The sequence below is a fragment of the Typopeltis vanoorti genome, chromosome 22 (genome assembly GCF_054136105.1).
Source record: "Typopeltis vanoorti isolate ZY-2024b chromosome 22, IOZ_Tvanoo_1.0, whole genome shotgun sequence".
NCBI lineage: Eukaryota > Metazoa > Arthropoda > Arachnida > Uropygi > Thelyphonidae > Typopeltis > Typopeltis vanoorti.
Window position 1 is genome coordinate 85,444,851 of NC_143570.1, and position 26,899 is coordinate 85,471,749.

At 34.7% G+C, this 26,899-nt stretch overlaps 1 protein-coding gene across 3 annotated transcripts in view; it reads right to left on the bottom strand.

Annotated features, from left to right (window-relative positions):
• Positions 1 to 26,899, bottom strand: part of LOC150094538 (DNA methyltransferase 1-associated protein 1-like) — a 219,357-nt gene that overhangs the window by 99,108 nt on the left and 93,350 nt on the right. For all 3 annotated transcript variants that reach the window (XR_016550226.1, XM_090411891.1, XM_090411890.1), the window contains exons 7-8: positions 23,051 to 23,158; positions 387 to 578 (exon numbers count right to left, since the gene is read on the bottom strand). Coding sequence is in view for 2 of the 3 variants with exons in the window: in XM_090411891.1 (XP_090268017.1) it covers positions 387 to 578; positions 23,051 to 23,158 (300 nt within the window). In the remaining variant the exon portion in view is untranslated. The remainder of the gene's footprint in view (positions 1 to 386; positions 579 to 23,050; positions 23,159 to 26,899) is intronic.

Here is a 26,899-nt window from a genome sequence, read left to right on the forward strand (position 1 = left end):
TCTTAACTGATTAGATTGCATGCCAATCTCCAAGTTTTGGGAAGTAATTGCCATAAAATTGTGTGTGTGTGGCAATATCTTTTATCCAACTCAGTTGTCACTCTATTATAAAAAGTTATATTACTAATGTTCATTAGATTACAATAACATCATAACCACTTTGCAAAAATTATTTTAGTTCAGTACAAGTTTGATTACTACTTCTGTGCTACTTAAACATATTTATAACAAACTGATATCCTAATTCCTATAAATTGAAACAAACATCTGTTGAATAAATGCTTGTTTTTCCCAATAATTCTGGTAATCATTTAGTTATGTCAAGAATGGATTAAGCTAAGATATAAATATATTGAAACAGCAAGTTCAATTTACAGTTAACTTACAGTGCCTTCAGTTTTGGCATTTTTCTGAATAGGCAGCTTCTTCTTTGGACCTTTCTTTTCCATACGTCTTGCTTCTGCACTGCTATCAGCAGCAGTAATTAATTTTTGAAGGTCTTGTGTTTTTTTCTCCCTCTCCCTTTTTCTCATTTCAATTTTACGCAATTCATTTAGTAAGTTCTGCTCTTCTTCAACCTAATTATATAAATATATATATATATAAAAATGCAAATTATACTTTACTTCAAACACAAAAAAAGGGAACCTGAACTCAAATATTAAAAGGCATTTTCTAAACTTTATCAACAATCAATAAACTTACACAGACCTCTCGTGATTTTTTTTTATTTTTATTAAGAACTGAACTTATTAATTACTGAACTAAGGATTTATTTTATAATATTTATGATTTTTCTCAATTATTCTGAAACCCAAGGAATTTAAAGGATCTATTCATTTTTAATGAAGACTAAAACAAGCAACCCCCCCCCCCTTCAAAGCCATAAAACGAATCACCCTCACAATTATTTCAAAAGATCTTTTGATACTTTTAAAAAATGACTACAGAGACAAAATTCAGATAACAATGGCTTTATATAACAATAAAATAACTATGCAAGACATGCTCATGAGTCTTTCACACCTACGCATGCCATGTCCCTTAACTGTAATTCTACCATCAACAACAAAAGACACAATAAAAATAAATAAATAAAATAATACAATAACTCTATGGATCAGAGTTTTTTTTAATGTTTATCAGATTTACTGTATCATTAAAAAACACCAAATATACAAAAAAAGCTATATCCTCTGCAACATTTTCATGGTCTTAACACAAACACAATGATGTGCACCACTATTTCAATACTTATAAACCAGACCTGCTATTTCTCACAGAACCTCAACCAAAAGAATATCCGCCTCAATTATCTATACTACACATTACACAATTCCTTCCATAAGAAAGGCAGTACATGTGCATTCCATATGAATGCCTAACCTATGAGGACCAAAAGTAATGCCTCCACTGTGATAGTTCCCAATTCCAGTGAAAAAAAATGTTTTTGAAATCTCTATTTTATGTTTATATCCTACTTCTCACTACTAGAATCTCATATTTGTAAATGGATATTTAGGCTTCCCATGTATCATAGGAACCACTTTGACAGAAGACCAGATGGAGAGATGAACTTACTTTACTGTAACAGCTAACTAACCTGGTCGAGAACAGCCCAAAACAGAGCTGAATGGAAAAACATGGGGGAGGCCTTGGCACAGTAGTGGGATTCTACAGGCTGATAACAACAACATCTAGGCTTAGGTGCTGGTTTACACTTGTGATAAATTTAATGGAATAAAAAGAAATAATTAAACATTAAGTTTAATCATTTCAGTATTTTGTCTTTGTCACAGAGACATCTTCAGGAATACAATGCTAAAATTGTAATAACACAAAGAAACAATAAGTGGAAGAAATTAGACTATATAAAGACTAGAGTCTTATGAGGGTTGTCCTCTATGGATGCTGTTGGCTAGCCTTAGTTGCTAAAGAAGGAGGCCTAAGAATTCATTTTTAATTCTGCTGGTTAATTATTTCTCATTGTGCTATAGTTATTCCATTCAATTGTATCATGAGAATGTCATAGTGAACAATACATTTTCTCCAATGTATAACAAGTGTGTTTCAATGCATGTCAGTGTAGTAAAATCTGCAGTGTTTTTGGAACCATTTTCTCATGTTTGCTTAGATCTGTTCCATTTTCAAAACTGATACTCTTGAAATGTGTTCTTTAACACTTTCATTGCCAAGCTGAAAATTGGAATTTCGTGTGGTGGCCAAATTTTTTATATTTTTTTATTTAGTTAGTGACGTCCACGCGATAACGCGTGATTGGCCGTTTGGTGAGGACTCGCATCGCGTGATCGCGCGATATCGTTCATTGCCAAGCTGAAAATTGGAATTTCGTGTGGTGGCCAAATTTTTTTTATTTTTTTATTTAGATCTGTTCCATTTTCAAAACTGATACTCTTGAAATGTGTTCTTTAACACTTTCATTACCAAGCTGAAAATTGGAATTTCGTGTGGTGGCCAAATTTTTTTTATTTTTTATTTAGTTAGCGACGTCAACGCAATAACGCGTGACCGGCCGTTTGGTGAGAACTCGCATCGCGTGATTGGCAATGAACGTGTTAATTAAGGAAATAACCAGAGGTCCAATGGAAAACCAACTCTGGATTGTAAGGAGGACACTCCACAACTTCAAATCTGATTTGAAGTTGTGGAATATCCACAATGTTGCAAAAGCAATTTTGTGAATAATGCTGTTCCTCAGCATTATTCACAAGTTTGTTGTTTCAAGGATACTTGCGACATAAGACTGAATGATATAATCACAAGAAAGATATTTATTTAACCAAATATTTCGGTCTGGAAATAGCAGATAATACCACTGTAATACCACTGACGATGGTCTGCTATTTCCAGACTGAAATATTTGGTTAAATAAATATCTTTCTTGTGATTACGTGATTATATCATTCATTACTCACAAGGCTATTTACAAGCAGTATTATTTTGCTCTTTCACCTTTCTCAAGGCTTTCACACAGCTTTGTAGATTTACTGTCATCCCTTTCACTATGAAATAGACTGCATTTTCATTTTGGGATAATGATGACAGATCTAACTTTTGTTTCTAGTCATAACTTTGTGAAGAAAAGCACTGCTTTCTCTTGGTTAATTGAAGCATTCAGTGAAAAACTTCAATTGTCATCTATTTCGTATTGTAATAGATTTCACAGTATGATATGAACACAGATGGATAAGAAAATAACTATTTATTAACTTAGAAGCTAAATTTTCAAAATGAAAATGAAGCTAATATTTCGCTGGTATTATATCCAGCATCTTCAGAGCACACAACACAAAGTTTGTTACAAAAGCAAGACAACCACAATCCGGTGTAACAGTGGGGCTAGTATAAGTAATTGCAGCGTGCAACACAAGACTAAAGTCCTCTATGGCGGCATCTAGGTTTAAACAAAAAAACAAAAAAAAAAAAAAATCAAAGTTTTGAAATAGTAGTCCAAATGACTTTTTTAGAAAGTTTTAAAAAATAAAATAAAATAGAAGTAATAAATATTAATTTGGTCTTAGGATGACTGTCTCCCAAATCTTTGGTAGATTTATACAGCCATACTTGTTAAGGTTTGGAGTATGTTTTAAGGCTTCTGTTGATTCCAGGAACAACCACTCTGACTTGTAGAAGCTTCTGTGCATTACTTTTGTTTCTTTCCAATTGATCCTGTGTGCAGAGGTATCCAAAGCATGGTCTGCCAGACCCGACTTACCATAGTGAAAGTGTCAGATATATTTTTTGTGTTCACCGAGGCAGATGTCCACAGTTCTTCCTGTCTGTCCGTAGTAGGCTTGATGGCAAGAACAGGGCATGAAATACCATGAAATCTATTACAACATGTCTGACGAACACATAAGCCTATCCACGCGTGTCATATCTATTTCATTTTGCTAGTTAAATGATGGGGTGCCCAATGTCACTGCAGTCAAATTCCGTAACAACTTGGATGGTTTTGAACAGCTTTCTGTTTATGAAAATCATCAGTTATGGATTTTTTTTTTTTTTTTTTTTTTGGCTGTCAACTTCATGATCAGTCAATAATGTCAACTCTGGCATTACTGTTTCTTGTTCTTTTGTGCCCAGTGAAATATAGTACTGGCATCTATAATTGTTTCACCATAAAATACTTCATTTGACTAGTTGAATAATGTCACACACCTAGTTACTGTAGCCCAATTCTGTAACAATTTGTGCTGGCTTATGCAGCTTTCTATTTATGGAATCATCAAGATGCAGTTTGTGGATGTCAATTTTATGATCAGTCAATATTGGCAGTTCTCCACTACTGGCATATATAACTCCACAGTAGCAATAAAACCTTAAGTCTGTTAGATAATATTACAAATCAGGCAACTGAAACCATATCTAATCTAAACAAAAGATTTTTTTTTTTTTTTAATCTGTACACCAAAACTATAATGGGCTACATAAGATCCACAAACTTAGAATATGAACTCTAAACAAAGCATCTTACATAAAACATCAACACACTTTAAAACCACTATACAAAACATTCAATTAGTGGGGAAAGATCACTTAGTGAGCTTCGATGTGTCATTCCTTTTTACACACATTTTAGTAGACAACACATTAGATATCCATTTCAAAATTTTCTCCCTGACAACATTTGAACTCTAATTACTGTCTTAAATTCAGGTATTTCAGCTGGGCAGTCAGTTCTTTAAATTAATTGGAAGTGTAGCAATGGACTTCTCACTTTCACCTTCTACCACTAATTAACATATGGAATGTTAATTAGTGGTAGGATTCTACAGGCTGATAACAACAACATCTAGGGTTAGTGCTGGTTTACACTCGTGATAAATTTAATGGAATAAAAAGAAATAATTAAACATCAGGTTTAATCATTTCAGTATTTTGTCTTTGTCAGAGACATCTTCAGGAATACAATGCTAAAATTGTAATAACAAAGAAACAATAAGTGGAAGAAATTAGACTATATAAAGACTAGAGTCTTATGAGGGTTGTCCTCTATGGATGCTGTTGGCTAGCCTTAGTTGCTGGGAAGGAGGCCTTTTCAAAATTTTTCCCCTGACAACATTTGAACTCTAATTACTGTCTTAAATTGAGGTATTTCAGCTGAGCAGTCAGTTCTTTAAATTAATTGGAAGTGTAGCAATGGACTTCTCACTTTCACCTTCTACCACTAATTAACATATGGAATCTTTCAAAACTTTGGTATTAAATTCACCCACCTTCAAGTCCAAAGTATGGCTGAAATATATAGAGGAAGTCTTCCAAAGACACTGTTTATATACCTTATCCAAACAGCCTACAGACTGTAACATTTTTCTAGTTCCTCTAGTTCCACTCCAAATTAGTTTTACCACTGAAAAGGAAAAGAATGAGCTCCAGCCTTGTTGGATAATTTTGTTACAAGTAACTGGTGGGCCCATCTTTTTTTTTTTTTTTCCCCTACTGCAAGCACATACACACACATGCTACTTCACATTGCCACTCTTCTCAGAATCTTGGAATTTTTATAACTTTAGCCTCAGAGGCAGAGCAAATTTCATTCTCAGCACCAGCAATGCATCTCAAACTCTTTTTATATCATTCAAACTAAATAAATAGAACAACAAAACTCTTGCTAAACTCCTTAAAAAGAACAACAAATTCCCACTCCCCTAACTGGACTGGACTATATTGTACTATACTATACTACACATATATACACTGCACCTCTATCTTATATCAAAGGTACAACAGATGGGCCAGGCTCAGTCCTAAACCACAGAATTAGAAAACTACAAATCTCCAAAGTTTCCATCTTCTTGAAACATATCACATATGACAGTTAGGATCCTCTCTCCTTCCTAAGTGTCCCACATTAACAGTATTCTTTGTTAATGTGGGATCCAGTGCTTTGGACAGACAGGAACTACCTTGGTTCAGAAATAAACAGCATGAAGAAGTATATTCACAGTATGGGCAAACTAAAAGTGGACCAGCACAATATGCCTTGGATGAAGGTTATTTCATCAGGTGGAAGAAAGGCTACTACATAAATCTCAATTTAAATGACAAAGACTACTCCTAGAAACAGCTCAAGTTTTACAGAACTCCCAACATAACTGAAACTGTTATTTCAAGAACACCCAGGATTCCAGGGTGAAGGGTGTCACACAAGTATTAATTGGGATCAGATTTCCTTAACTTCAGTGATCAGACAAGAACTAGCATTTTCAAACTCATCTGGCCTGAGGAGAGATGTCAATGCATAATTAGTGACAGATGTTAGCAGCCAGATCAGTTTGAAAGCATCAGCTCTTGTCTGATCCTTGAAGTTAAGAAAATCTAAACCTATGTAGTATTTAGGTTTTACTACCTGGGAATCCTAGGGACTCTTGACATAATTTTGGTACACTGCCCATCTTTCTGTCAGCAATAATCCCAAATCACAGTGAAGAGCACCACTGTCGCCCTCCATGAATATGACTGTCCTTGTTCTTGAGGTAAATTTCATTCTCAGCCTTTACTGAATGTATATTTTTAAAGTGCCTCTGATAATGCTAGCATGAACTTACAAAGTGTCAGCTTATAAATAAATTTTCTTCCATTTCAAGTATAAGTATATTTTTCGTTGTTGAAACTTCAATATGAATCAATGCAACAGGTTCAGAAATTTGAATATGGAAATACATCTACTACAGTGAATCAAAAGATTGCCAAGCAAACATTCCTCATACCATCACATAACCACCAAACTACATAAGCACATGACCACAAGGGTCCCATGATTTATACTGGCATTGCCATAATTGCATATCAATATGGAATGAATGGAACTTGGGATTCACAGGACCATAAGTATAACCACAGCTGCAATATCCCATCTGTAACATGGCCTAATGCATTCTGATATGTTCCTTTAGAGAACAGTGTGGTATTACACTAACAGTTGACCAAATGTCGCCCATCTCTTAGGCTGCATGATTCTTGTAACCTTCCATCTGCGTTCCATCACAAAGATATATTTGTTCAGAGTAATGCCAATGGCTGGATGTTTTCTAGTTGTTTGACCATTCTAAGACACCTCTGCACATGATCACAGAGTTCTGTGATATATGAACTGAATAATCTTCAAAGTCATCTAGAACATAATGTGTTGTGTTATGTTCCATCAAGCCAGGAGTCATTTCTGACTCCTGGCAACTCCACGAACATACACTCTCCATTCTGATCTGTCCCTGACCATGTCTTTCAGAACCTCCAAGCACACTCCAGTTACTTCTTTAACTCCATCCACCGATCTAATTCTTGGTCTTCCTCTTCTCCTGCTTCCATCAACTTTAGCAAGTTTCACATAACATGTCCTTCGGACATATTATGTGAGCATAATATGTCCGAAGTATGACAATTTTCACTTGATGATCATAGCTTTGAGGGAGCAATCTAGCTTTATTCTGTCTATCACTGATTTATTGGTTTGCTTTGCAGTCCCTAGTAAGCGTCTTTAGTAAGCATCTCTAAACCCATAATTCAAATGCATTTATCTTCCTTCTTTCACTCTTTCTCAGGGTCCAACTTTTACATCCATACAGTACCACAGGGAATACCACTGCTTTCACGATTCTGATTTTTGTTGCGAGGCTAATATCTTTATCTTTAAAGATCTTGCTTAAATTTGTCATTGCTTTTTTTCCCGAGTAATAATCTTCTTCTAACTTCTTCAGTACAATAACCATCTTTATCAATGCTGGATCCTAGGAGCACAAAATCGTTAACTGCTTCCATTTTCTCCACATCTACTTCAAAATCATTAAGTTCACATGTTGCCATAACTTTTGTCTTTTTCAGGTTAAGTTTAAGACCATATTTAGCACTTTCTTCTTTAACTTTCATAATAAGTTCCTCCAAATCTTCTTTGCATTCTGCGCAAGGTGGTATCATCTGCAGACCTCAAATTATTAATATTTTTTCCACCAATTATAATTCCAACTGAAGACTCCTCCAGCCCTGCCATTCTTAAAATACATTCGCTGCACAAGTTAAACAGGTGTTAAATTCTGATTGAAAGGAATTATAATATACACCTAAACCTCTTTTTACGCAATAGATACGTTCCTAAAAATTACGCGTAAAAAGAACTACTGACTCCATAGAAAAAGTGAAGATTGGTTCCAAACTTGAAATATAAGCAAAATAATGAAAAAAACAAACATTAAATTTGTTAGGATCATAAGATTTTTATTTACATTTCTTGGAGAATACACATACAGTACATATAATGAATTTTAATAACTTAAAAAAAAACATATTAATTTCAGTTGTTTGCTAAGGATTCTATAAAAAAATTATGTTATTTGCTATCAGTTTCTGACAATAAACATTAGTTTTCATGAGACTGTAATATCACTAGAACTACTAGATATGGTATTATCGTCATTGACTTCCGCCTCAACTTGTGGAATTCTTCTTGTCATGTTTTGAACAAAAGTACCACTGGTTGTTTTGTTTCAGTAGTTTTAGGCATGAACTCAGTTATTAATTGTTGTGTTGATACTTTAGATAAGCTGCAATATAATTCTCTATATGAAGACATTAACAACTTAAGCTAACATGAAAACTTCCCAGCACGTTCTTCATTTGGATCATGTCGGGCAAAATAATTGCCTAAATTACTGGCCAGTTTAAGACCTTCTTTAATTATATCAGCAGTAAAAGTAGGATTACCTTGATCATTATCATTAACTTCTTCGCTTTCAGGAGTCTCAGAAACAATCTCCACTATTTCGTCTTCGCCAAGAGGTTTATCAATTAACAATTCTTCGATATCTGCTGACGTAAGATCAACGAATCCTTCTCCACCAATTTCACATGCCAAACTTATTATATTGGGGAATTCTGCAGTATGATTGATGGGAACAGGAGCATTCTCGTTAACACATGCAGGCCAAATAGCTTTCCAGCATGCATTCATAGTTTCTGGTCTCAACTCAGATAACGATAATCGAACCTGATCAATACAATCCATAATTGAAAATTTTTTCCACACATCCATAACTGACAGTGTTTCATCATCATTTATCTTGTTCAAAGCATACTGAAATGTCCTCTGACATAATATGTTTTAAAAGTTGCAATTATACCCTGATCTAGAGGTTGTAGCAATGATGTGCTATTGGGCAGCAAAAAAAAAAAAAAAATGCACATTTGGGTGTTCTATGGCAGGATGACCGGGTGCATTATCAAGAATCAAAAACACTTTAAATTCGAGACCCTTATCATTCAAATAGCCACAAAATTCTTGTGGAACCACTCAGTGAAAATATCAATGGTCACTCAAGCTTTTTTGTTGGCCATCCAATGAACTAGCAATTTTTGAAAATCTACGCCTTTCATTGGCAGTGGTCTTAATGATCGATTTATGAGCAGTGATTTTAACATCCGATCTCCTAAAGGGTTCGAACAAAATAGGAGTGTTATGCAATCCTTTGCTGCTTTGAACCCACAGTGTAACCTCCATCTTCAATTATTTTAGCAAGTTTTTGTGGAAATGCTTTAGCAGCTGTTTCATCAGCAGAAACCTTTAATTTTTATATTATGAAGAGCATGTCTTTTAATAAACTTAGCCAGCCAACCATTGCTTGCATGAAATCATATTTTTTCCTCGATTGAGATGAAGTATCTGGCTGCAGTTTTTTAATCTGTTCATAAAATCTCAATGCTGATTGCTTGATGGAATTTCCGTCAACTGGCATTCTTTTTTGTACATTATCTTCTATCCACATCACCAAAGCTTTTTTGGCCTTTTCTAGAACAACATCTCTTCTGTATGATGATAATTTCTCACTCGATTTTGTACAGAACATGCCACTTTTCTAATAGCCTCTTCATTTTTCTTTATAGATCTGACAGTTGATTCACGGACTCCAAAATGCTTACCCACAGCCTCGCACCTTCCCCAGTTTTAGATGATCTAAAATTTGAATTTTTATATCCAAGGAAATGGCTTTCTTTTTTTTTTAGGTTATCAGCAACATCATGTGAGGGCTGGATTAAAATCTTCAGTTAATGAAATGAAAGTTTAAAAATTATATATAACTTACCATTTATTATTTCTTGGCAAAATTATTAATTTTATAACACGATTTTTATTTTGATTTCACTTAAAAAATGCGGTAAATGTGTTGTCTACTCAAACACCAAATATAAACTGCTAAGAACTGCTTTTTTATGTGCAGTCAGTTATGTAATTCAGGGAATTCCCAATAAATGAAATTCGTAAGAATTTAGAATTTTCTTAATTGAAACGAGAATGCAATTCTACAAAATTCTCAGAATTTTCTTGAATTACGGATTTTTTCCTAACTTAGACTTTAAGTTGGTCGTGTAAAAGTGAATAAAAATCGCATAAAAAAAATTCCCATAAAAAGAGATTTAGGTGTAATAGTGTTTCATTCAGGATTTAACATAGTCTGCCATTCCCTGAGCCAAATTTGCTCATCAGACAAATAGCAAATTAATTACTTACTAATGTATATTCCATAATTATAAAATAATTGTATGTTCTAATAGTTGTTAATTATTTATCCTGTACTAATTCTTTGTAGAGTATATAAATCCTATGTGAACTGTGGATGGAAATTCGGAATTTAATCCATTTATGTAAACCATTGCCAAAGACATAGCCAGTATAATAGAAATTAAGTGCTGTATGAAATTACTAAGTTATCTGCCAGTGCACATTTTGGTGCTAGTTACTATGCCGAGCTAACGAAGATCAACGAGGCAGATTTTGGTGCGCAAAGAAGGAGACATGCGCTGTTGAATAAGGGGAGACATGAGGCGAAAGATGGAACCAGGTTGAAAAGACAAGAGAGCTCTCTGTTTTTCTCTTATTCTTTTGCAGGCTCTTATTCGTATCCTGATTCTTATTCCCTTATCTTATAAATGTGAAAGACGAGAGGCATGACAGGGAATGCCAAGGAAACCTGAAGGATATTCATTTTTGAGCGAAGTAGGCATATATTCCCGAGCCAACAAGATCGTTATGGTGAATCTGGATCCTATCGAACTAAAATGACCTAAGAGAGAAAGCTATTGAGAAACAAGGAAGTGTTTTCCAGAACATGTGATAATAAGCAAGGTATATCAACCGTCCCGGTAAGGAAATCCTTTCTATGTCTTTTGTGAATGAAATTACAATAAAGAGGAAATGTATTGCCTTAATGACAGTTCAAGTTTGAACTGTGATATCTTGAAGCTTGTTCCAAGAGAACATGATATAAGTTAGAAACTGACTTATTAAGAATTACTGTAATAGATTGATGGAACTTTAGAATTCCTTGGAGCGTATTTAGCGATATGTGCTTTGTACATCCTGAACGGCTAAGCAGAGTCGACAATTGAAATATATTGATAGATAATCTTTGTCTAAAGGTTGTGCTTAGAAGCTTATAACTCGAAGAAGGGTAGAAATCTATATGTTAAGAATTTAACCGTGCTGAGTATACTCTACTGTGAAGTTAGGTCTTAATAAGAACTTCTTTATTTCATGATCATTTTAGTTATGTTTAGATCTTCTTTGATTAATGTAAATTCATGTGTTAGTGTATTACATGTTTTTATTTAATTTGAATCTTGTGCTTGCCTGAGTTCATTTCATTGCACTGCTCATTTTAACAATTTGGATCTAAGCAGGAACTCTATTTAATGTGAAAGTAAGGAAGGATTAGAGAACCACGACTGCTATATCACTTAAAAGTAATTTGTCTAAGGAAAGTTCTGTCTTATTCAGATTACTGCAGCATTGTACTTGCTGATGATTGATTCCTTAACATTATTCTTACAACCATGGACACAGAGTGACGCAGTTAAATATAAATTTTCTTTGTGTTCGAAAATGGAATCAATCAGCAGAAAGAACTAGGGAATTACCGACCTCATCGATAACCTCCCCTATTGTTTTAACTCTTATACAGTATTACCCATATAGAGATTAGGCCTAGATCAATGGGTATTCCATCTCCTCCTGGTACTTTCTTACAGTGCCCATCTCACTTCACTCTCCAGCAGTACTGGCTCCTGTGTATAATCCTGCTCTTCAGATTTCTCAGTAATTTTGGAGTCCTTTCTGTATACTCTTTCCATCTTTCTTTGATGTCTGCAGCTTCTGTAAGATATCCTTTGTGTTTACTTTTCAATATTGTCACCTTGGCACTGAACTTCCCTGTTAGTTCTCTGATCTCTTTGAAAAGATCTCTTGTTTTGGTCTTCTATTTGTTGGCATTCCTGGTTAAAGTATTTTTCCTCGTCTCTTCTAGCTTGTCATTGAAACTCTGCTTTCAAATGCCGTACTTCCTGCAAATTTTTTGTGGCCTTCATTTTCCTCCTCTCCTGAGCAGTTTTGATGGCATCCTCTGACAGCCATTTGGACTTCTTACAAACTGTTGGAATATTCTTCTTTGCTTCTGTTTTAATTATATCTTTAATCTCTTCCCATAGTTCATCTGGTTCTCTTTCACACAAATTGAGTGTGTTGAATCTGTTCTGTATGTTAATATTGTATTCAGCTGGTATGTTTCCAAGATCATATCTGATCGACATTTGTGTTGTTTTCAGTTTCCGTAGTTTCACATGTATCTAGGACTAGGACTTTCACTAGGACATAATACTAGCTTATTATCATGTTCACTACCTGTATATCCTTTAATAACCAAAACTATTTTACTTGTTCTATAAGTTCATTGCTGAGAATGCAGTTTCTTTTTACTATGATTGTCTTCCTCATCTTTTTTAATGCTCATTTTCATATCAAATTTGTTAGCAATTATTTAATTTAGTTAAGCGTCTTGAATTCTTGTAAGGAAATTTATTTATGAGAATAATATTTCTACTTGAGAGAAAATATATGAATGCCTCAGAGAGGAATGAGATTCTAACCAGACACACACAGAGAAAATTCAATTCAAAGCAAACAATCTGTAAGACTGCATAAAGTTCAATCAGTTCCAGCAAAATTGCCAAAAAAAAAAAAAAAAAAAAAAAAAAAAAAAAAAAAAAAAAAAAAAAAGTTCAGTGAGCATTCGGGAGGGGGGGGGGGGGGTGAATATTTCAATATTTCAAACTCGTAATGAGCGTGTATTTTCTTGATCACAGAACTAATGTAAATAACTATTTGGGAACATTGATCAAGTGTAAACAGATAAGTATTTTTAATACCGACTAGGTTAAAACATATCACAAAAATAGATCTTAACTGTAAATTCTAAAAATTGTAATTACAAACTAAAATAGCATTGAACGTGAATAATACACATATCGCGTGTACATGACTTACTAGTTGTTGCTAAGGAACATTCTATAGTTAGCATTAAAGTTCATTTCTTGTGTGTTCAGAGATCTAATTAGGGTTTTCCATATCTCTGGAAGTATTAAACCTTGGTTCCTGTTAAGGTTATCCGTAGTGCATGCGACTGTAGCTGCTTCTTTAAACATTCGAGAGTGGTAGTCTTCTTCTATGTAAGGGGTACAACTTTTGTCCCACTCAATGATATGGTTTGTTATGGAGAAATGTGATGACAGGCCTGATATGTCTTGTCTGTGAACAGACAAGAAATGTGATGACAGGCCTGACATGTCTTGTCTGTGAAGAGACAAGACATATCAGGCCTGTCATTACATTTCTCCATAACAAATCATATCATTGAGTGGGACAAAAGTTGTACCCCTTACATAGAAGAAGACTACCACTCTCGAATGTTTAAAGAAGCAGCTACAGTTGCACGCACTACAGATAACCTTAACAGGAACATGGAGAACCCTAATTAGATCTCTGAACACACAAGAAATGAACTTGAATGCTAAATATAGAACATTCCTTAGCAACAACTAGTAAATCATGTACATGCGATATGTGTATTATTCACGTTCAATGCTATTTTAGATTATAACTACAATTGTTAGAATTTACAGTAAAGATTTATTTTTGTGATATGTTTTAACCTCAGTGCTTGTACCCTGACAATGCCAATAGCTTAAGTGTGCTTAAACTAGTTGGTATTAAAAATACTTATCCGTTTACACTTGATCAATGTTCCCAAATAGTTATTTACATTATTTCAAACTTACAATGTTTTGTAAATTTTTAACATCACTGAATTCTTACAAACCATTATAAAGAGTACACTCACTCCTTGAATGTTTATGTATATGATTTACAACCACTTTTACTTATGATTGTCATTCATTAACATGTGCACCAAATACCACCTCACTTCTGCAACCCATGGACCAGGGTGTTGCTGTTGTCTTCAAGATATATTTAAGAAATACTTTTGTATTTCTTAAATTCAGGCTATTGCTGATATACCAAAGGAGGGAAACTCAGACTTATAAAAGAAACATATCTTGCATTGTACAAAGTAGGTAAGATACAATGAGGTGACAGTAGAATGTATGAATGGAGTTTGGAAGAGGCTTTTGAAAATATGTTGATACATTCACAGGATTCAACAAAGTCAAAGTCTTAAGAGACTGGTCACAAGACGGTGCTGCTAGCTGAAGAGCTGGTTATTGGCAATGAAGAATGTACAGCAGTTAGTGATAGCTGTAGAAGAAGAGCTCTCAGATGATGATCGTATAGAGCTAGAGGATCAGAAAGTTGCAGGGAAAAAAAAAAAATCAAGCCTTTAAATGATGTTTACAGTGAAAAACTGAAAGAGGCATTTGCATCTGTTAAGAAGGCATTCAGATGTTTAACGAAATGGACAATAATATGGAGAATTTTGCTAAGTAGACAGAATGTGCAAGCTGCAATTGCTTGCTACAGAGAAATTCATGCAGCAAAGAAAAGGAAACCTGTACAGACCAAGTTGGATGCAACAAATAAATTTTTGAAGATGCCCATTCCTACTGTCCTCTCATCCTCCAAAGATAACCTTCCATGAGTTATGAATCTGGTGAATCAAACTCAGAATGCTTTTGTAATTCTAGAATTTGAAGAATTTGTTGTAGAGGACTTAGCCTCCCTTTTCTCCTCCACTGAATTGTTCAATTAATAAAGCAGCTGCTTTGATGAATTACTTTTGCTCCATGCATTTCCAGCTAAATATTTCAGTGGTGAGCACAAAGAAGTGCACTCACTTCATTATTTATTACACAGTGCAGTATATATAATGATTTTATGTTATAATTTGTACACTGTATTATATCACTATAAACAGTAAAATTAATTTTAAAAAATATAACAAAACAGACTTACACATTTTAACATTCAGTCATTTCAGGAATTTTTAATATATCCTTATAGTTCATACAGTGATTTCAGACTTATGATGGGATTGTCTGAATGGAACTCTATATCACAAGCCAACGACTGTATAAGAAGATGCTGAGAAGGAGAGGTGAGGTGCTTTCTACCTACAACTGCATCCAAAAGGTCTAATTCTTGCAAGCACTTACTGCCTAACTACTGGCTATCTAGGTGACTCCTCCCAAAAATTCTTGTTCAGAGGAAACTTCTACGAAAGACCTGTCTAGAGACTTTTTGCCCAGCCCAACACACTTTTCATCATAAAAAAAGGAAGAAGGGAGCTGTAAGAAACCAGTATTGAGCATTGCTGATAGAAGTGAAGACAGACTCAACACCTGTGAGGTACTGCAAGTCTATTACAGTATTGAAGGGAGAATGATCGATCTATCAGAACAAGTCAAAACACTTGCCAAAGTAAGAGCATGCCATTTTAAATCTTAGTTCAGAAGAGCAAGGAATAACTTTCCTGTTTAAAACAGTCCTGGTTCATGTTTTCCAAATTGGAGATTTTGTTTATGTCACCTGATGATGCAATATTCTAAAGAATGTGCCGAACTTCAATGTCGATAGAGCATGGGAAGTGGTCAAGGAGCATTTACAGGAGGTAATGGCTGATTGTATACCTAGGGTCCGAATAGTAAAACAAGTAGGGGTTAAATGGATGAATAACACCATTAAGCTTGAGCTGCAAAAAAAGGAACAACTGTGGAGGGAATTTAAAGAAAGGGGTGACCTGCAGGCACACGAACGGTATAAAGTGCAGGCCAGAAAGGTAACGAGTGTGGTAAAAAAAGCAAAAGCGGATTATGAAAGGAAACTAGCTTTGCAAGCAAAAGAGAATCCAAAACAGTTCTTTCAATATGCTGCAAGCAAGATAAAAACTGTACACGGTAAAATGATTTTAAGGAATGACGATGGTAAGGAGGTCACTGAATCAGTCGATATAGTGGAGTTACTGAGCACGCACTTTGCAAAAGCATATCATCCAGGTGGTGACATTGAAAAAATGAAGGAACCATTAGTTTATACGGGAATAGTGATGAATGAAGTGGAGGTGACTAGTCTATTACAGAACCTTAATGTGAACACATCTGTGGGATTGGATGGTATACCGGCACGGGTCTTGCGTGAAGCGGCTAAAGAATTATCAGTGCCCTTGACCATGTTGTTTAATCTGAGTCTCAGATCTGGCTTAGTCCCGAAGGTGTGGAAAGAGGGGAAAATAGTTTCACTGCATAAAGGAGGATCCAAGACTACGGTTGCAAATTACCGACCGATCAGCATATCAGGAGTCGTTGTCAAGGTCTTAGAGAAAGTAGTCAAGGGAAAAATACAGGAATGGATTGATGAAAACGAGATACTGTACAGGAGACAGCATGGCTTTGTGAAGGGTAGATCATGCTTCAGTAACTTGCTCAAGTTTTATAACAAGGTGACGGCTGAACTGGATAAGGGAAATGGGTTTACAGTGATACTGCTGGACCTGGCAAAGGCGTTTGACAGGATACCACATGGAATACTAATCCGTAAACTACAGCATATGGGAATGGATATAGGGTTGGTGAGGTGGATAGGTGGTTGGTTGATGGAGAGATATCAAAGAGTAGTTTATTCAGGAGTAGAGTCCAAAAGACGGCCTGTGACTAGTGGTGTGCCGCAGGGTTCTGTTCTTGGACCACTGCTGTTTAATCTGTTCATTAACGATATAGGGAAGGATCTAAGTGGAACAATTCATTTGTTCGCTGATGATGCAAAGTTGGGTAGGGCAATAGTGAATGCAGAAGATGTCAAAGTCTTGCAGGATGACTTAGATAGATTGGAGTTCTGGGCTAAGGAGAATGGATGTCAATTTAATGTGACAAAATGTAAGGTTATGCATTTTGGAGTGAAAAGATTAGCAGCAGTATACCACATTGGTGGAACTGTACTCCAAGAGATTGATGAGGCCAGGGGGCACACTGCAAAAGTAGCTAAATCAGCTCATCAACTCACTTGGTTGTTGAAAAATACCTTGACAAGCAGAGACAAGCAAGTTATTGTACCTCTGTACCGAGCCTTGATAAGACCTCATATCGACTACTGTGCCCAGATTTGGTCACCTCGGTTCCTTCTTGATGGGGAGGAGGTGGAGAGGATCCAGAGGCGAGTGACTAAGATGATAACAGGTTGAAGATTTGTGAGTTGCAGAAACTAGTTGATAGGCGGAGGAGGGGAGATATGATTGAGACATTCAAATTGCTAAAGGGATTCTATAGGATTAATTCAGAGGATATTTTTGAGATCAGGACTGGTGGTGGGAGAACTAGGGGACACCTATGGAAGCTGGGCAAGAGTGTGGTTAGCAGGGGTGTTAGAGCTGGGTTCTTTATTTTTAGAGTGGTAAATGAGTGGAATAAGCTGCCAGAGTCTGTTGTGGGTGCTATGACGGTGAACGAGTTCAAGACAAGGTATGATAGATACTGTGAGAATGTAATCGCATAGTTGTGTGGACATGATGTTTAGGGCCTCCCTCGATGAGTCTAAGGACTCCTGGAGTCGCCCGAAATAATAATAATAATAATAATAATAAAAAACTTTCCATGTACATGAAGCAATACCCCAATAAGAATTATCCCCCACCCCTACCCAACAGCAGTTCATTGAGAACTAAGTGTTTGTGTTCAAAGAAACTGACAATAACAATTAAATTGTTGTGAACTATATATTGAACAGGAATTTAGGCAAGTTAAATGTAATTAAGCATATACTGCACATACTCAATGAAGTAATAGTGTAATCATATTGTGTGAACTATGTAGCAGACAGTTAATCACTGTCACCTAATGTAATGAAAGTATATTTATCCTTATTAAATTGTTGTTACAACAAGTGTCATTCCTGAAATCTGAAGGTCACACCTTAATATCTGCTATTTACTCAAGAGTTATCCTCTTATCTCATAAACAGGAGAGTAATCTGTTTACACACTACTCAGCGTACGAGTTTATGGATTATAACAGTGACTCTTGAAGAATCAGTGGCAGTTGCAGGAATTGAAGAAAATACATAACATGAGGATACTTGTAGCCTCCTTGGAATCAGAGCACTCATGCTTCAAACCCATCGAAGTAAAAGATGTAATAATCTTCTTCAAGCGTTCACGGACAATTCATCGAGGAAAATCAATCACGGGAAAAATTCAAGTCAGTTTGGTTTAACATGTGTTATGTAGAGGTGTGTGATATTTGCTAGTAAATTGTATCTGAGAGATACCGCAAACTCCGATGTCTGTATAGTATTGGTTTAGTTATTTTTATAATTTATCATTGAAAATGGCTGGAAAAATATATCAACAGGATAATCCAAGAAATGTCGAAGAGATTCAGTGAATGTTATTTGAGTCCGATGAGCATGATAGAGTCGAATGCAAAAGCGAAATTTGATAGTAAATTGTATCTGAGAGATACTGGGAACTCCGATATCAGTATAGTATTGGTTTAGTTGTTATTGTTTTTTTATTTGTTTCTTTTTTTCAATATTTTCTAGATCGACTGAAAATAAATAAACCATCATGTATTATATTTATAGTGTTTTTTTTTTTGTGTTTTTTATCGCCTTTCAGCACATACTAGTAATGAATGTATCTCTCAGATGCATGCGACCTAAGCTGCAATTTTTTTTACCGTGACCTCCACAGCGTTAACTTCCCAACTGGCTAGGAAGTATATATACATCCAGCAAATCTGGATATGAGTCAGACCACCTATTGAAAAAACATGGATATCAAGTGCATTTGACTGTCATATCCATTAGAAGGTATGATAATCCTTCACGCTGATGAGAACAAATTAACCAGATTACCTCGCGTACGTAGCTATGTTCAGTTACCTATTGCCAGAAATGCAGTTGCTTGTTGTTTGCTCGGTAACTGGAATCTAAATTATATTACCTATGAGTTACATTTATTTTTGATACGTGTTTTATTGTATAATTATAGTTTTTAATGCCAGTGCAAATAAGAGATCCTTTCATATTTCTTCACTTAAGATTGCATCACTCTGGAGAACAATGCCACTATCATTTTTTTTTTTTTTTTGTTAATTATTGGGTTGGCAAATAAGTTCGTTCGGTTTTTCAGAGTGGAATGAAACACATTTTATTTAATATATATAATAGATACTAGTCGGTTATATATTGATCCTCTTTATCAATGACCTCTTGCCATCTGTCCAACTTCATTATGCTGCATTCATAAAACTCCTGAGGTTTGCTGGCAAAAAACTGATCCAGGTGGCTTTTGACAGCCTCCTCATCAGCGAAGGTTTTCCCATTCAGAGAATTCTGCAACGATCGTAAGAAGTGGTAATGGGAAGGTGTCAGGTCCAGTGAATACGGACGATGCGGCAAAACATCCCAGCCAAGAGGTAACAATTTACTCCAGGTTGTTAACGATGTGTGGGGTCTGGAGTTGTCGTGGTGAAAGACAACTCCTATCCAATTTGCCAATTCAGGACGTTTTGTGCTAATTGCACGGGCCATTCGCATTAACTGTGAGCAATAGACAGTTGAATCAATCATTCTGCCTGACGGTAACACCTTGTAGTGGACAACACCTTTATAATCCTCCCACTTTTGAGGTTGTTTGCGGCGGTTAGTTCTTGTGACCCCATGATCTTTCATGTACCACATTATTGTACACAACCTATTTTTCATCTCCCGTAATCATCCACTTCAAAAATGGGTCATTTTCTTGGCAACGTCGCAGTGAATCATAGATGGATATGCGAGCAGTCATATTGGTCTCGGTCAATTCATGCGGCACCCAAACATTGAGTTTTGAAACATATCCCAACTTGTGCAAATGGTTTTCAACACTTTATGGGATATGTTCAGTACTGCAGCAAACTCCCACACTGTTTGTGATGGATTTTTGTCGACGATATACTTCACAACACTCGAATCAACCTCGGTGGGGTGACCGACGCGAGGCGCATCACTGACGTCGAAATCTCCAGAACAGAATTTGGAAAATCGCTTTTCACATACATGTTCTGTTAAGGCACCATTTCCATATACGTTGCATATTTTTTTTATGAGCCTCTGCAGCTTGTTTGCCTTTTTTGAAATAAAAAAGCAAAACATGCCGGTAATGTACGTTATTTCCTTCCATTTCTAAAATTTATGTTACACACCTGCAACTGAAGTAGGCTGAACGAAAATTCACTGAAAGGTTATGTGAATTGTCGCCTTTCAACTGCGCAATAGCGTTGGGCAGTAGCGCAACAATAGTGACAGGCGACACAGCATAAACTTGTATTAATGCATAAACCGAACAAACTTATTTGTTCGGTTTATGCGTTCTGGGAGAATTTTATTCTCCCAGAACTTGATTATTTTATAAATTCATAAAAATCTGAATCTTAAAATAAATAAATACAGCCTCCACCATTTATTTTTTTATTCATAATCTTAGGTAGAAAATTAGTTCACAGATAGCATGAAGGGTTGCTCTTTTACGATATTACCTTATAGATAATCATACGTAAATCTTGAATCATATAATGTATAATGTAATCTGTAGTTCTTTGCACTTCAACTTTCTTGGTTTCCTGGAATCAGTCATTACATATTGAAATGAATGGCTATAATGAAGTAAACTGTTATGTACATATTTTCTGCTAATTTTGATATTATGCCGCAATTTTGAAGTAGCGATACTTTCCCTACAGTTTATAATTTGAAACATGTATAGGTGGATGCGTTAAAATGAAATTTTATTTCCAAAATTTTCATAATAGAATTAAAATTGTATTTCGTCTTTGATGGCTCATCCCCCCCCCCAAACTATCACATACACAAATACTGCTAAGTAACACATGTGCACTTTCTTTTTATTTTAATTCGTTATTTTTCCAAAGTAATTGTACCAGATAACTTTTACTATTCCAATACTGAAATTAAATTGTGATTATTACAAATGAGCAAATTTTGTATATTTTCCCATTTATATTATTTCCTGATAAATATGAATTATTAAATTATGTGATATTGAAGAAATTGATGTTTCAAAAACAGTGTCATCATACAAAACCAATATCAGAATAAAATTTAATTTTAAAAAATATTTTTTATAAGAAATATTAAAAAAAAATTTTTTTTTCACACATATCCGCGCTGAATTTTTGTGCGATTAATTTTTCTCATGATTAAATTTCCAGCAATGAATAGACTCTGCGATGAATTGTCAGTGATCAATTTTCCTGCGATGAACTGTCCGGACACATTCTTCAAGGACAGTGAATCTTATCAATCTTCACTGTAAACTAAGGAACAATTTAAAGATTGAAACAGAACTGCAATGATGAGATTCTCAACAGTAACCTTCGAGAGCCAATTAGGGATGACCTCAGCTCACACTGCCTCTTTTGGATGTAACTGAACATAACATCAAGATTAAGAAATTCAACAGGATTATTGATCTTGATGAAATTCTCATCGAGTTTTCAAATGAAAACGAGTAGAACTTGAGACAAGCTGCACATTCTCTCTAAGATTTGCAAGATTTGCAGCACAAGTTATGCCTGATTACCTTAATGAAAGTAAACAGGCTTCTTGAATTAACCATCTTCAGAAAACAATGACAAGGTCAGAATGTGACAATTATCTACTAGTGAAGGCAGTTACTTAGATTCTTTTTAGTTCACTACTCATTTTTAAAAAACTATTCCACAAATACTTTAGCAAGCTACAATGTGTGATGAGTCATGATAAAACATCATGAACATAAGACTCCAAAGTGAGCTGTAGTCACCACAGAACAATCAATTCAATAGCACAATAGGGAAGAACAGTTGAGTATGCATCTTTCAAATTAATCTCAATGACAGTATATCTATAGTATAAATCCCATTCTCATTTTCATTTGCATGTTAAGCCTGATGGCCAACTACTTTGGCATCTTTGAAACCTAATTCATGCTTCTGATAGAGTAGCTAATTCTATCTGCACAGGATCTGAACCCAGGTCTTTGCAACCAAAAAGCATCTCCAAAACTAACTGAGCTATGGAGGCTCTGCAGTATAAATATATAAAACGATATTGAATGATAATAAATTTTTCATTCTTACACATGGTATAATATTTCATGTATTACAATTACACACAATCATAAGAATGCAGATTAACTATATTCACCAAAGCAATGTAATTAGGAGCAAGTAGAATATGTATCTTTTAAGTTCATCTCCCCAACAATATTAGTATTTCTATAGCACAGTTCTGTTAGTTGGAATATAGCAAGCAGCATTTAATGAAAATGTTTCCAGTTGTTTGCTTACATAAACACACAGTCTCCATGAATTATTCAGTGAACTGGATTATCTTTCATTCCTCATCACCAGCCAAAGCAGGAATATTGCAAACACAGTGATTAAAATATTCAAAACAGAAGAACCATGAGGCTCCATAGCTCATTCACTATTGACACCTCTTGGTGGAAAGACCTGGGCATGAATCCTCTTCAGGATGCAAAGAATCTTTGATATGGCTTTACCTTACAAAAAATTCATGCTTTTCATCTTGCAAAATATGCAAACTGGCCAGAAGAACCCATGTGCAAATTAGATACAGCAGATAATGCAGACAGGATTAATCACCATATCATAAGTAGTAATCAAGTTTCGAAGAGTAAGTTACTTGGCACAAGCCTAACACAAAATGGAAGATGAGAAGAGAAAATGAAAAACAACTTTAATTTAAAATATGTACCTGTTCAGTAGTTCGATTGTACAATTTCTTTAATTGTTCTTTCCTTTTCCTTTCATGATCAGCATCAAAAACTCTAACCTTTGGTTCTTGTCCAGATGTTGCACGTACCTAATGAATTTAGAGCATTTTAAAAGAAAAATATAAACTAAAAATCTGAAGTATTTTTGTATGAATGAATTCTTAGAAAAAAATTTTAGCTTTGATTTTAATTCTCTCTTATCAAATTACTTTAATTATTTGAACTTAAATCCAAATTAAGTTTTAGGTTTTTTTATACTAAATATTGCATAAATATACAATAGAATCTATTACTTGTACCTTGCTCCAAAAACAAACAAATCTCAGAAAGAATTTGAGGTTTTACTTTGATCAGCCTTTAAAATTGTTTCCATTATATAAACAACTTTGTATGAATCATATTTGTCTTGGTTAGACACCATTAATAAAGCCTTCATGGTTATGAGCAACACAGAAAAGATAATTAATATTAGTTCTTTAATGACAAATGTATTCTGCCTCAGTCACACAGACAAAATATCATATAGTGGTGTGAGTGCTTCTGTCTCAGTGAGGTTATGTCAGTTTTTTTTTTTTTTTTTTTTTTTTTTGCTGAAAGATAACTATTTCCCATATCTTCAACATTTAGATATCTTCATTAAGTCACACAGTTTTCCAAGGTAAGTCTTTCCATTTTGAATTAACTTATTTTTAAGGTAATGACTAGATGTATCCCCTTTCCTGTCTCAGTGCTGATTCACTAATCATAATAGGAAAGTGTGCACTTGTCAGGAATGGTATTCATCTTTAAGTTAAAAAAAAAAAATTCAACTGAATAAGAGATTGCACATAGCATATAAATGGTTTTTTGCCTCCTCCTTTTTTTTTTTTTTTTCAATATACTTCAAATATATGGGATCACTGCAGTTTCTGAATGGAGCACTTATTAACTTGTAAAAGGGCTAGTGGAGGGGTGGCACTGGATTGAACAAGCAAAGCAAAAACACGTTGGAAGTATGTATATGCTCCTGGTAGGATCATCCTAGGAGTTAAGGTTGTTCTACTTTGTTCAGTTAAATGCTTGTAGGTAAAGATGAGAGGAGATGGGTATCACCTGTCTTTAATTACCCACTAAATAGATATGAAGGAAATCTTACAGGATGTCACGACTTGGCTTTTTGATGAGAAACAAATAAAAGAGGTATAAAACTTATAGAATTTGCATTGCGAAATGATGTCAACATAACCACCACACTTTTCCCATATAAATAGTCATGAAAATGTACCTGGATCACACCAGATGGAAGAACTCAAAACCTAGTTGATTATATACTTCATAATCACCATCAAATTTCTGATATGTACCTTAAGGCGATGTACAGGATAATCATAACAGTACAACATGAAAAAGTTACACCATTACTAACTTCCAATCAGCAATTTTCCACCAAATTAATCTATTATTTGTCAAGATTCCAATTCTATCAGATCTTATATTTCTGTCTTTTAAGGTGTTTTTTTACTGTATCAATCTTGGTCTTCCTCTGAGTCTTTTCCCTGCCAACGAACACTTGTTTTGCTAATCTTTCCACTCTCATTCTGTTCAAGTGATCATACCACATGAGAGTAGTTCTATTAAATACTAAATCCTAAATACTAACAATGACAAGTCTTTCCTAACATCCTCATTTTTAATGTGATACTGTCATTTGTGCCATCTGTTCACTCCACTAATCTAAGAATTCTCATATCAGAGGACACTTTCATCAAGTGTTTTATTTCTAACCCAGCTCTCAAATTCATAAGTTAAAATTGTTTTGAACAGGGTCTTGTATATAGATAATTTAGCGTTTTGACCAATTTCTTTCTTATTCCATATAAATTTATTCAGTTGACTTCCTACTATACTGGCTTTGTTGATTCTGTTGTCTATTTCCATATTTAATTTACCATCTTCACTAAAAATTATGCCCAGGTAGCTGAAATGTTTTACTTGTTCTATAGGTTCTCCATTCACAATGCAGTTGATATTTTCAATGCACCAGCTGGCATGAAATTCTTATATTATCTAAAAATATTATATTATACAGTTGACCCTTGAAGAATGCAGGTTTGAACTGTGTGTGTCCACTTATATTTGTTCAAAAAAAAAAGCACATATAAGTGTTTTTTTTTTGAACAAATATATTGGAAATTTTTTAGAGATTTTGAAAATTTGTAGATGAACTGTGTAACTTAGAAATATCAAAAAAAATTAAGAAAACGTTAGATATGTCATGAATGCATAAAATATATGTAGACACTAGTCCATTTTATTATTTACTACCATAAAATATCATCATAATCATCAAATTCCTGACATTTATCCTAAAGGTGTACAGGATAAGAAACTTTACATCTTTACTAACTTCCTATCAACACTTTTCCTCCAAATCAATCTGTTATCTGTCAAGACTTCAACATTATCAGATCTTACATTTCTGTTGTCTAAGGCACTTTTTACTGTATCTATCTACCTACATCTTGGTCTTCTCTGGGGCTTTATCCTGCCAACCTGGCAGAGAACACTTGTTTTGCTAATCTTTCCTCTCCCATTCTATTTAAATGACCATACCAGCCAAGTAGCTTGGCTAATACATTCCTGGATGCTAACGATGTCAAGTTCTTTTCTAATATCCTCGTTTTAAATATGATATTGATGCCATCTGTTCACACCCCTAATCTTTCTCAGGACTCTCATATCTACAGTCTCTAGTCTTTGGTCAAGTGTTTTACTTCTAACCCAGCTCTCAGATCCATAAGTTAAAACTGGTTTGAACACTGTCTTGTATACAGCTAATTTAATGTTTAGACCAATTTCTTTCTTATTCCATATAAATTTATTCGATTGACTTCCTCCCATACTGGCTCTGTTGATTCTGTTGTCTATTTCCATATTTAATTTACCATCTTCACTAAAAATCGTGCCTAAGTAGCTGAAATGTCTTACTTGTTCTATAGGTTATCCATTCCAGATGCAGTTGATATTTTCGATGTTTCTGCCTATTTTCGTTGTCTTTGTGTTGTCAATTATAAAAAAGTTAAAATTTATCAAAGCGTACAAACACTTATAGACCGTACATGGTGCCAATCGAGAGAAATGTAAACAAATGTAAAGATGCAGTATTAAATCATAATGGCATAAAATTAGCTGTTATTAATTAGTTAAATTAATTAATTACCATAAATTAAAAAATTACACTAATGATTTCACTCATTAGTGTAAAGGCTAGGCCACTGCGAAGCAATCGTATCAATTGCAATAGGCTACCATGAAGCAATCTTATTGCTGCTGCTTCATTATCAATGCAGGAATAATTATAACCGTAAATAATTATGAATTTCTTTTTCACATTATTTTTTCATTTTTGATGTCTATACAATTCATCTTTACAAGATGAATCGTATGGATTCATCTTGTAAAGAGACGACGTAAACTTGTGGTATCAATAAATACAGTACAGTACAATACTGTAAATGTATTTTCACTACCTTATGATTTTCTTTAATAACATTTTCTTCTCTCTAGCTTACTTTATTGTAAGAATATAGTATATAATCTGAGCCTCCACAGCTCAGTTGATATAGACGAAGCCCTTTGTTAGAAAGACCTGGGTTCGATTCCTGTCCATGACACGAGGAACCTTTATCTGGTCTCTTTTGACTAAAAGTGAGTTAACCAGTCTCATACAGAGATGGATTTCTCCTGGTAACTCGGGGTTTTCATCCCTCAAAACAGTCGCCTGTTGCCTTCCTTGCATCATATCTCCCTAGTAATCAGCTGTGATCCTCTCCAAAAAGAAAGGAGGCCAC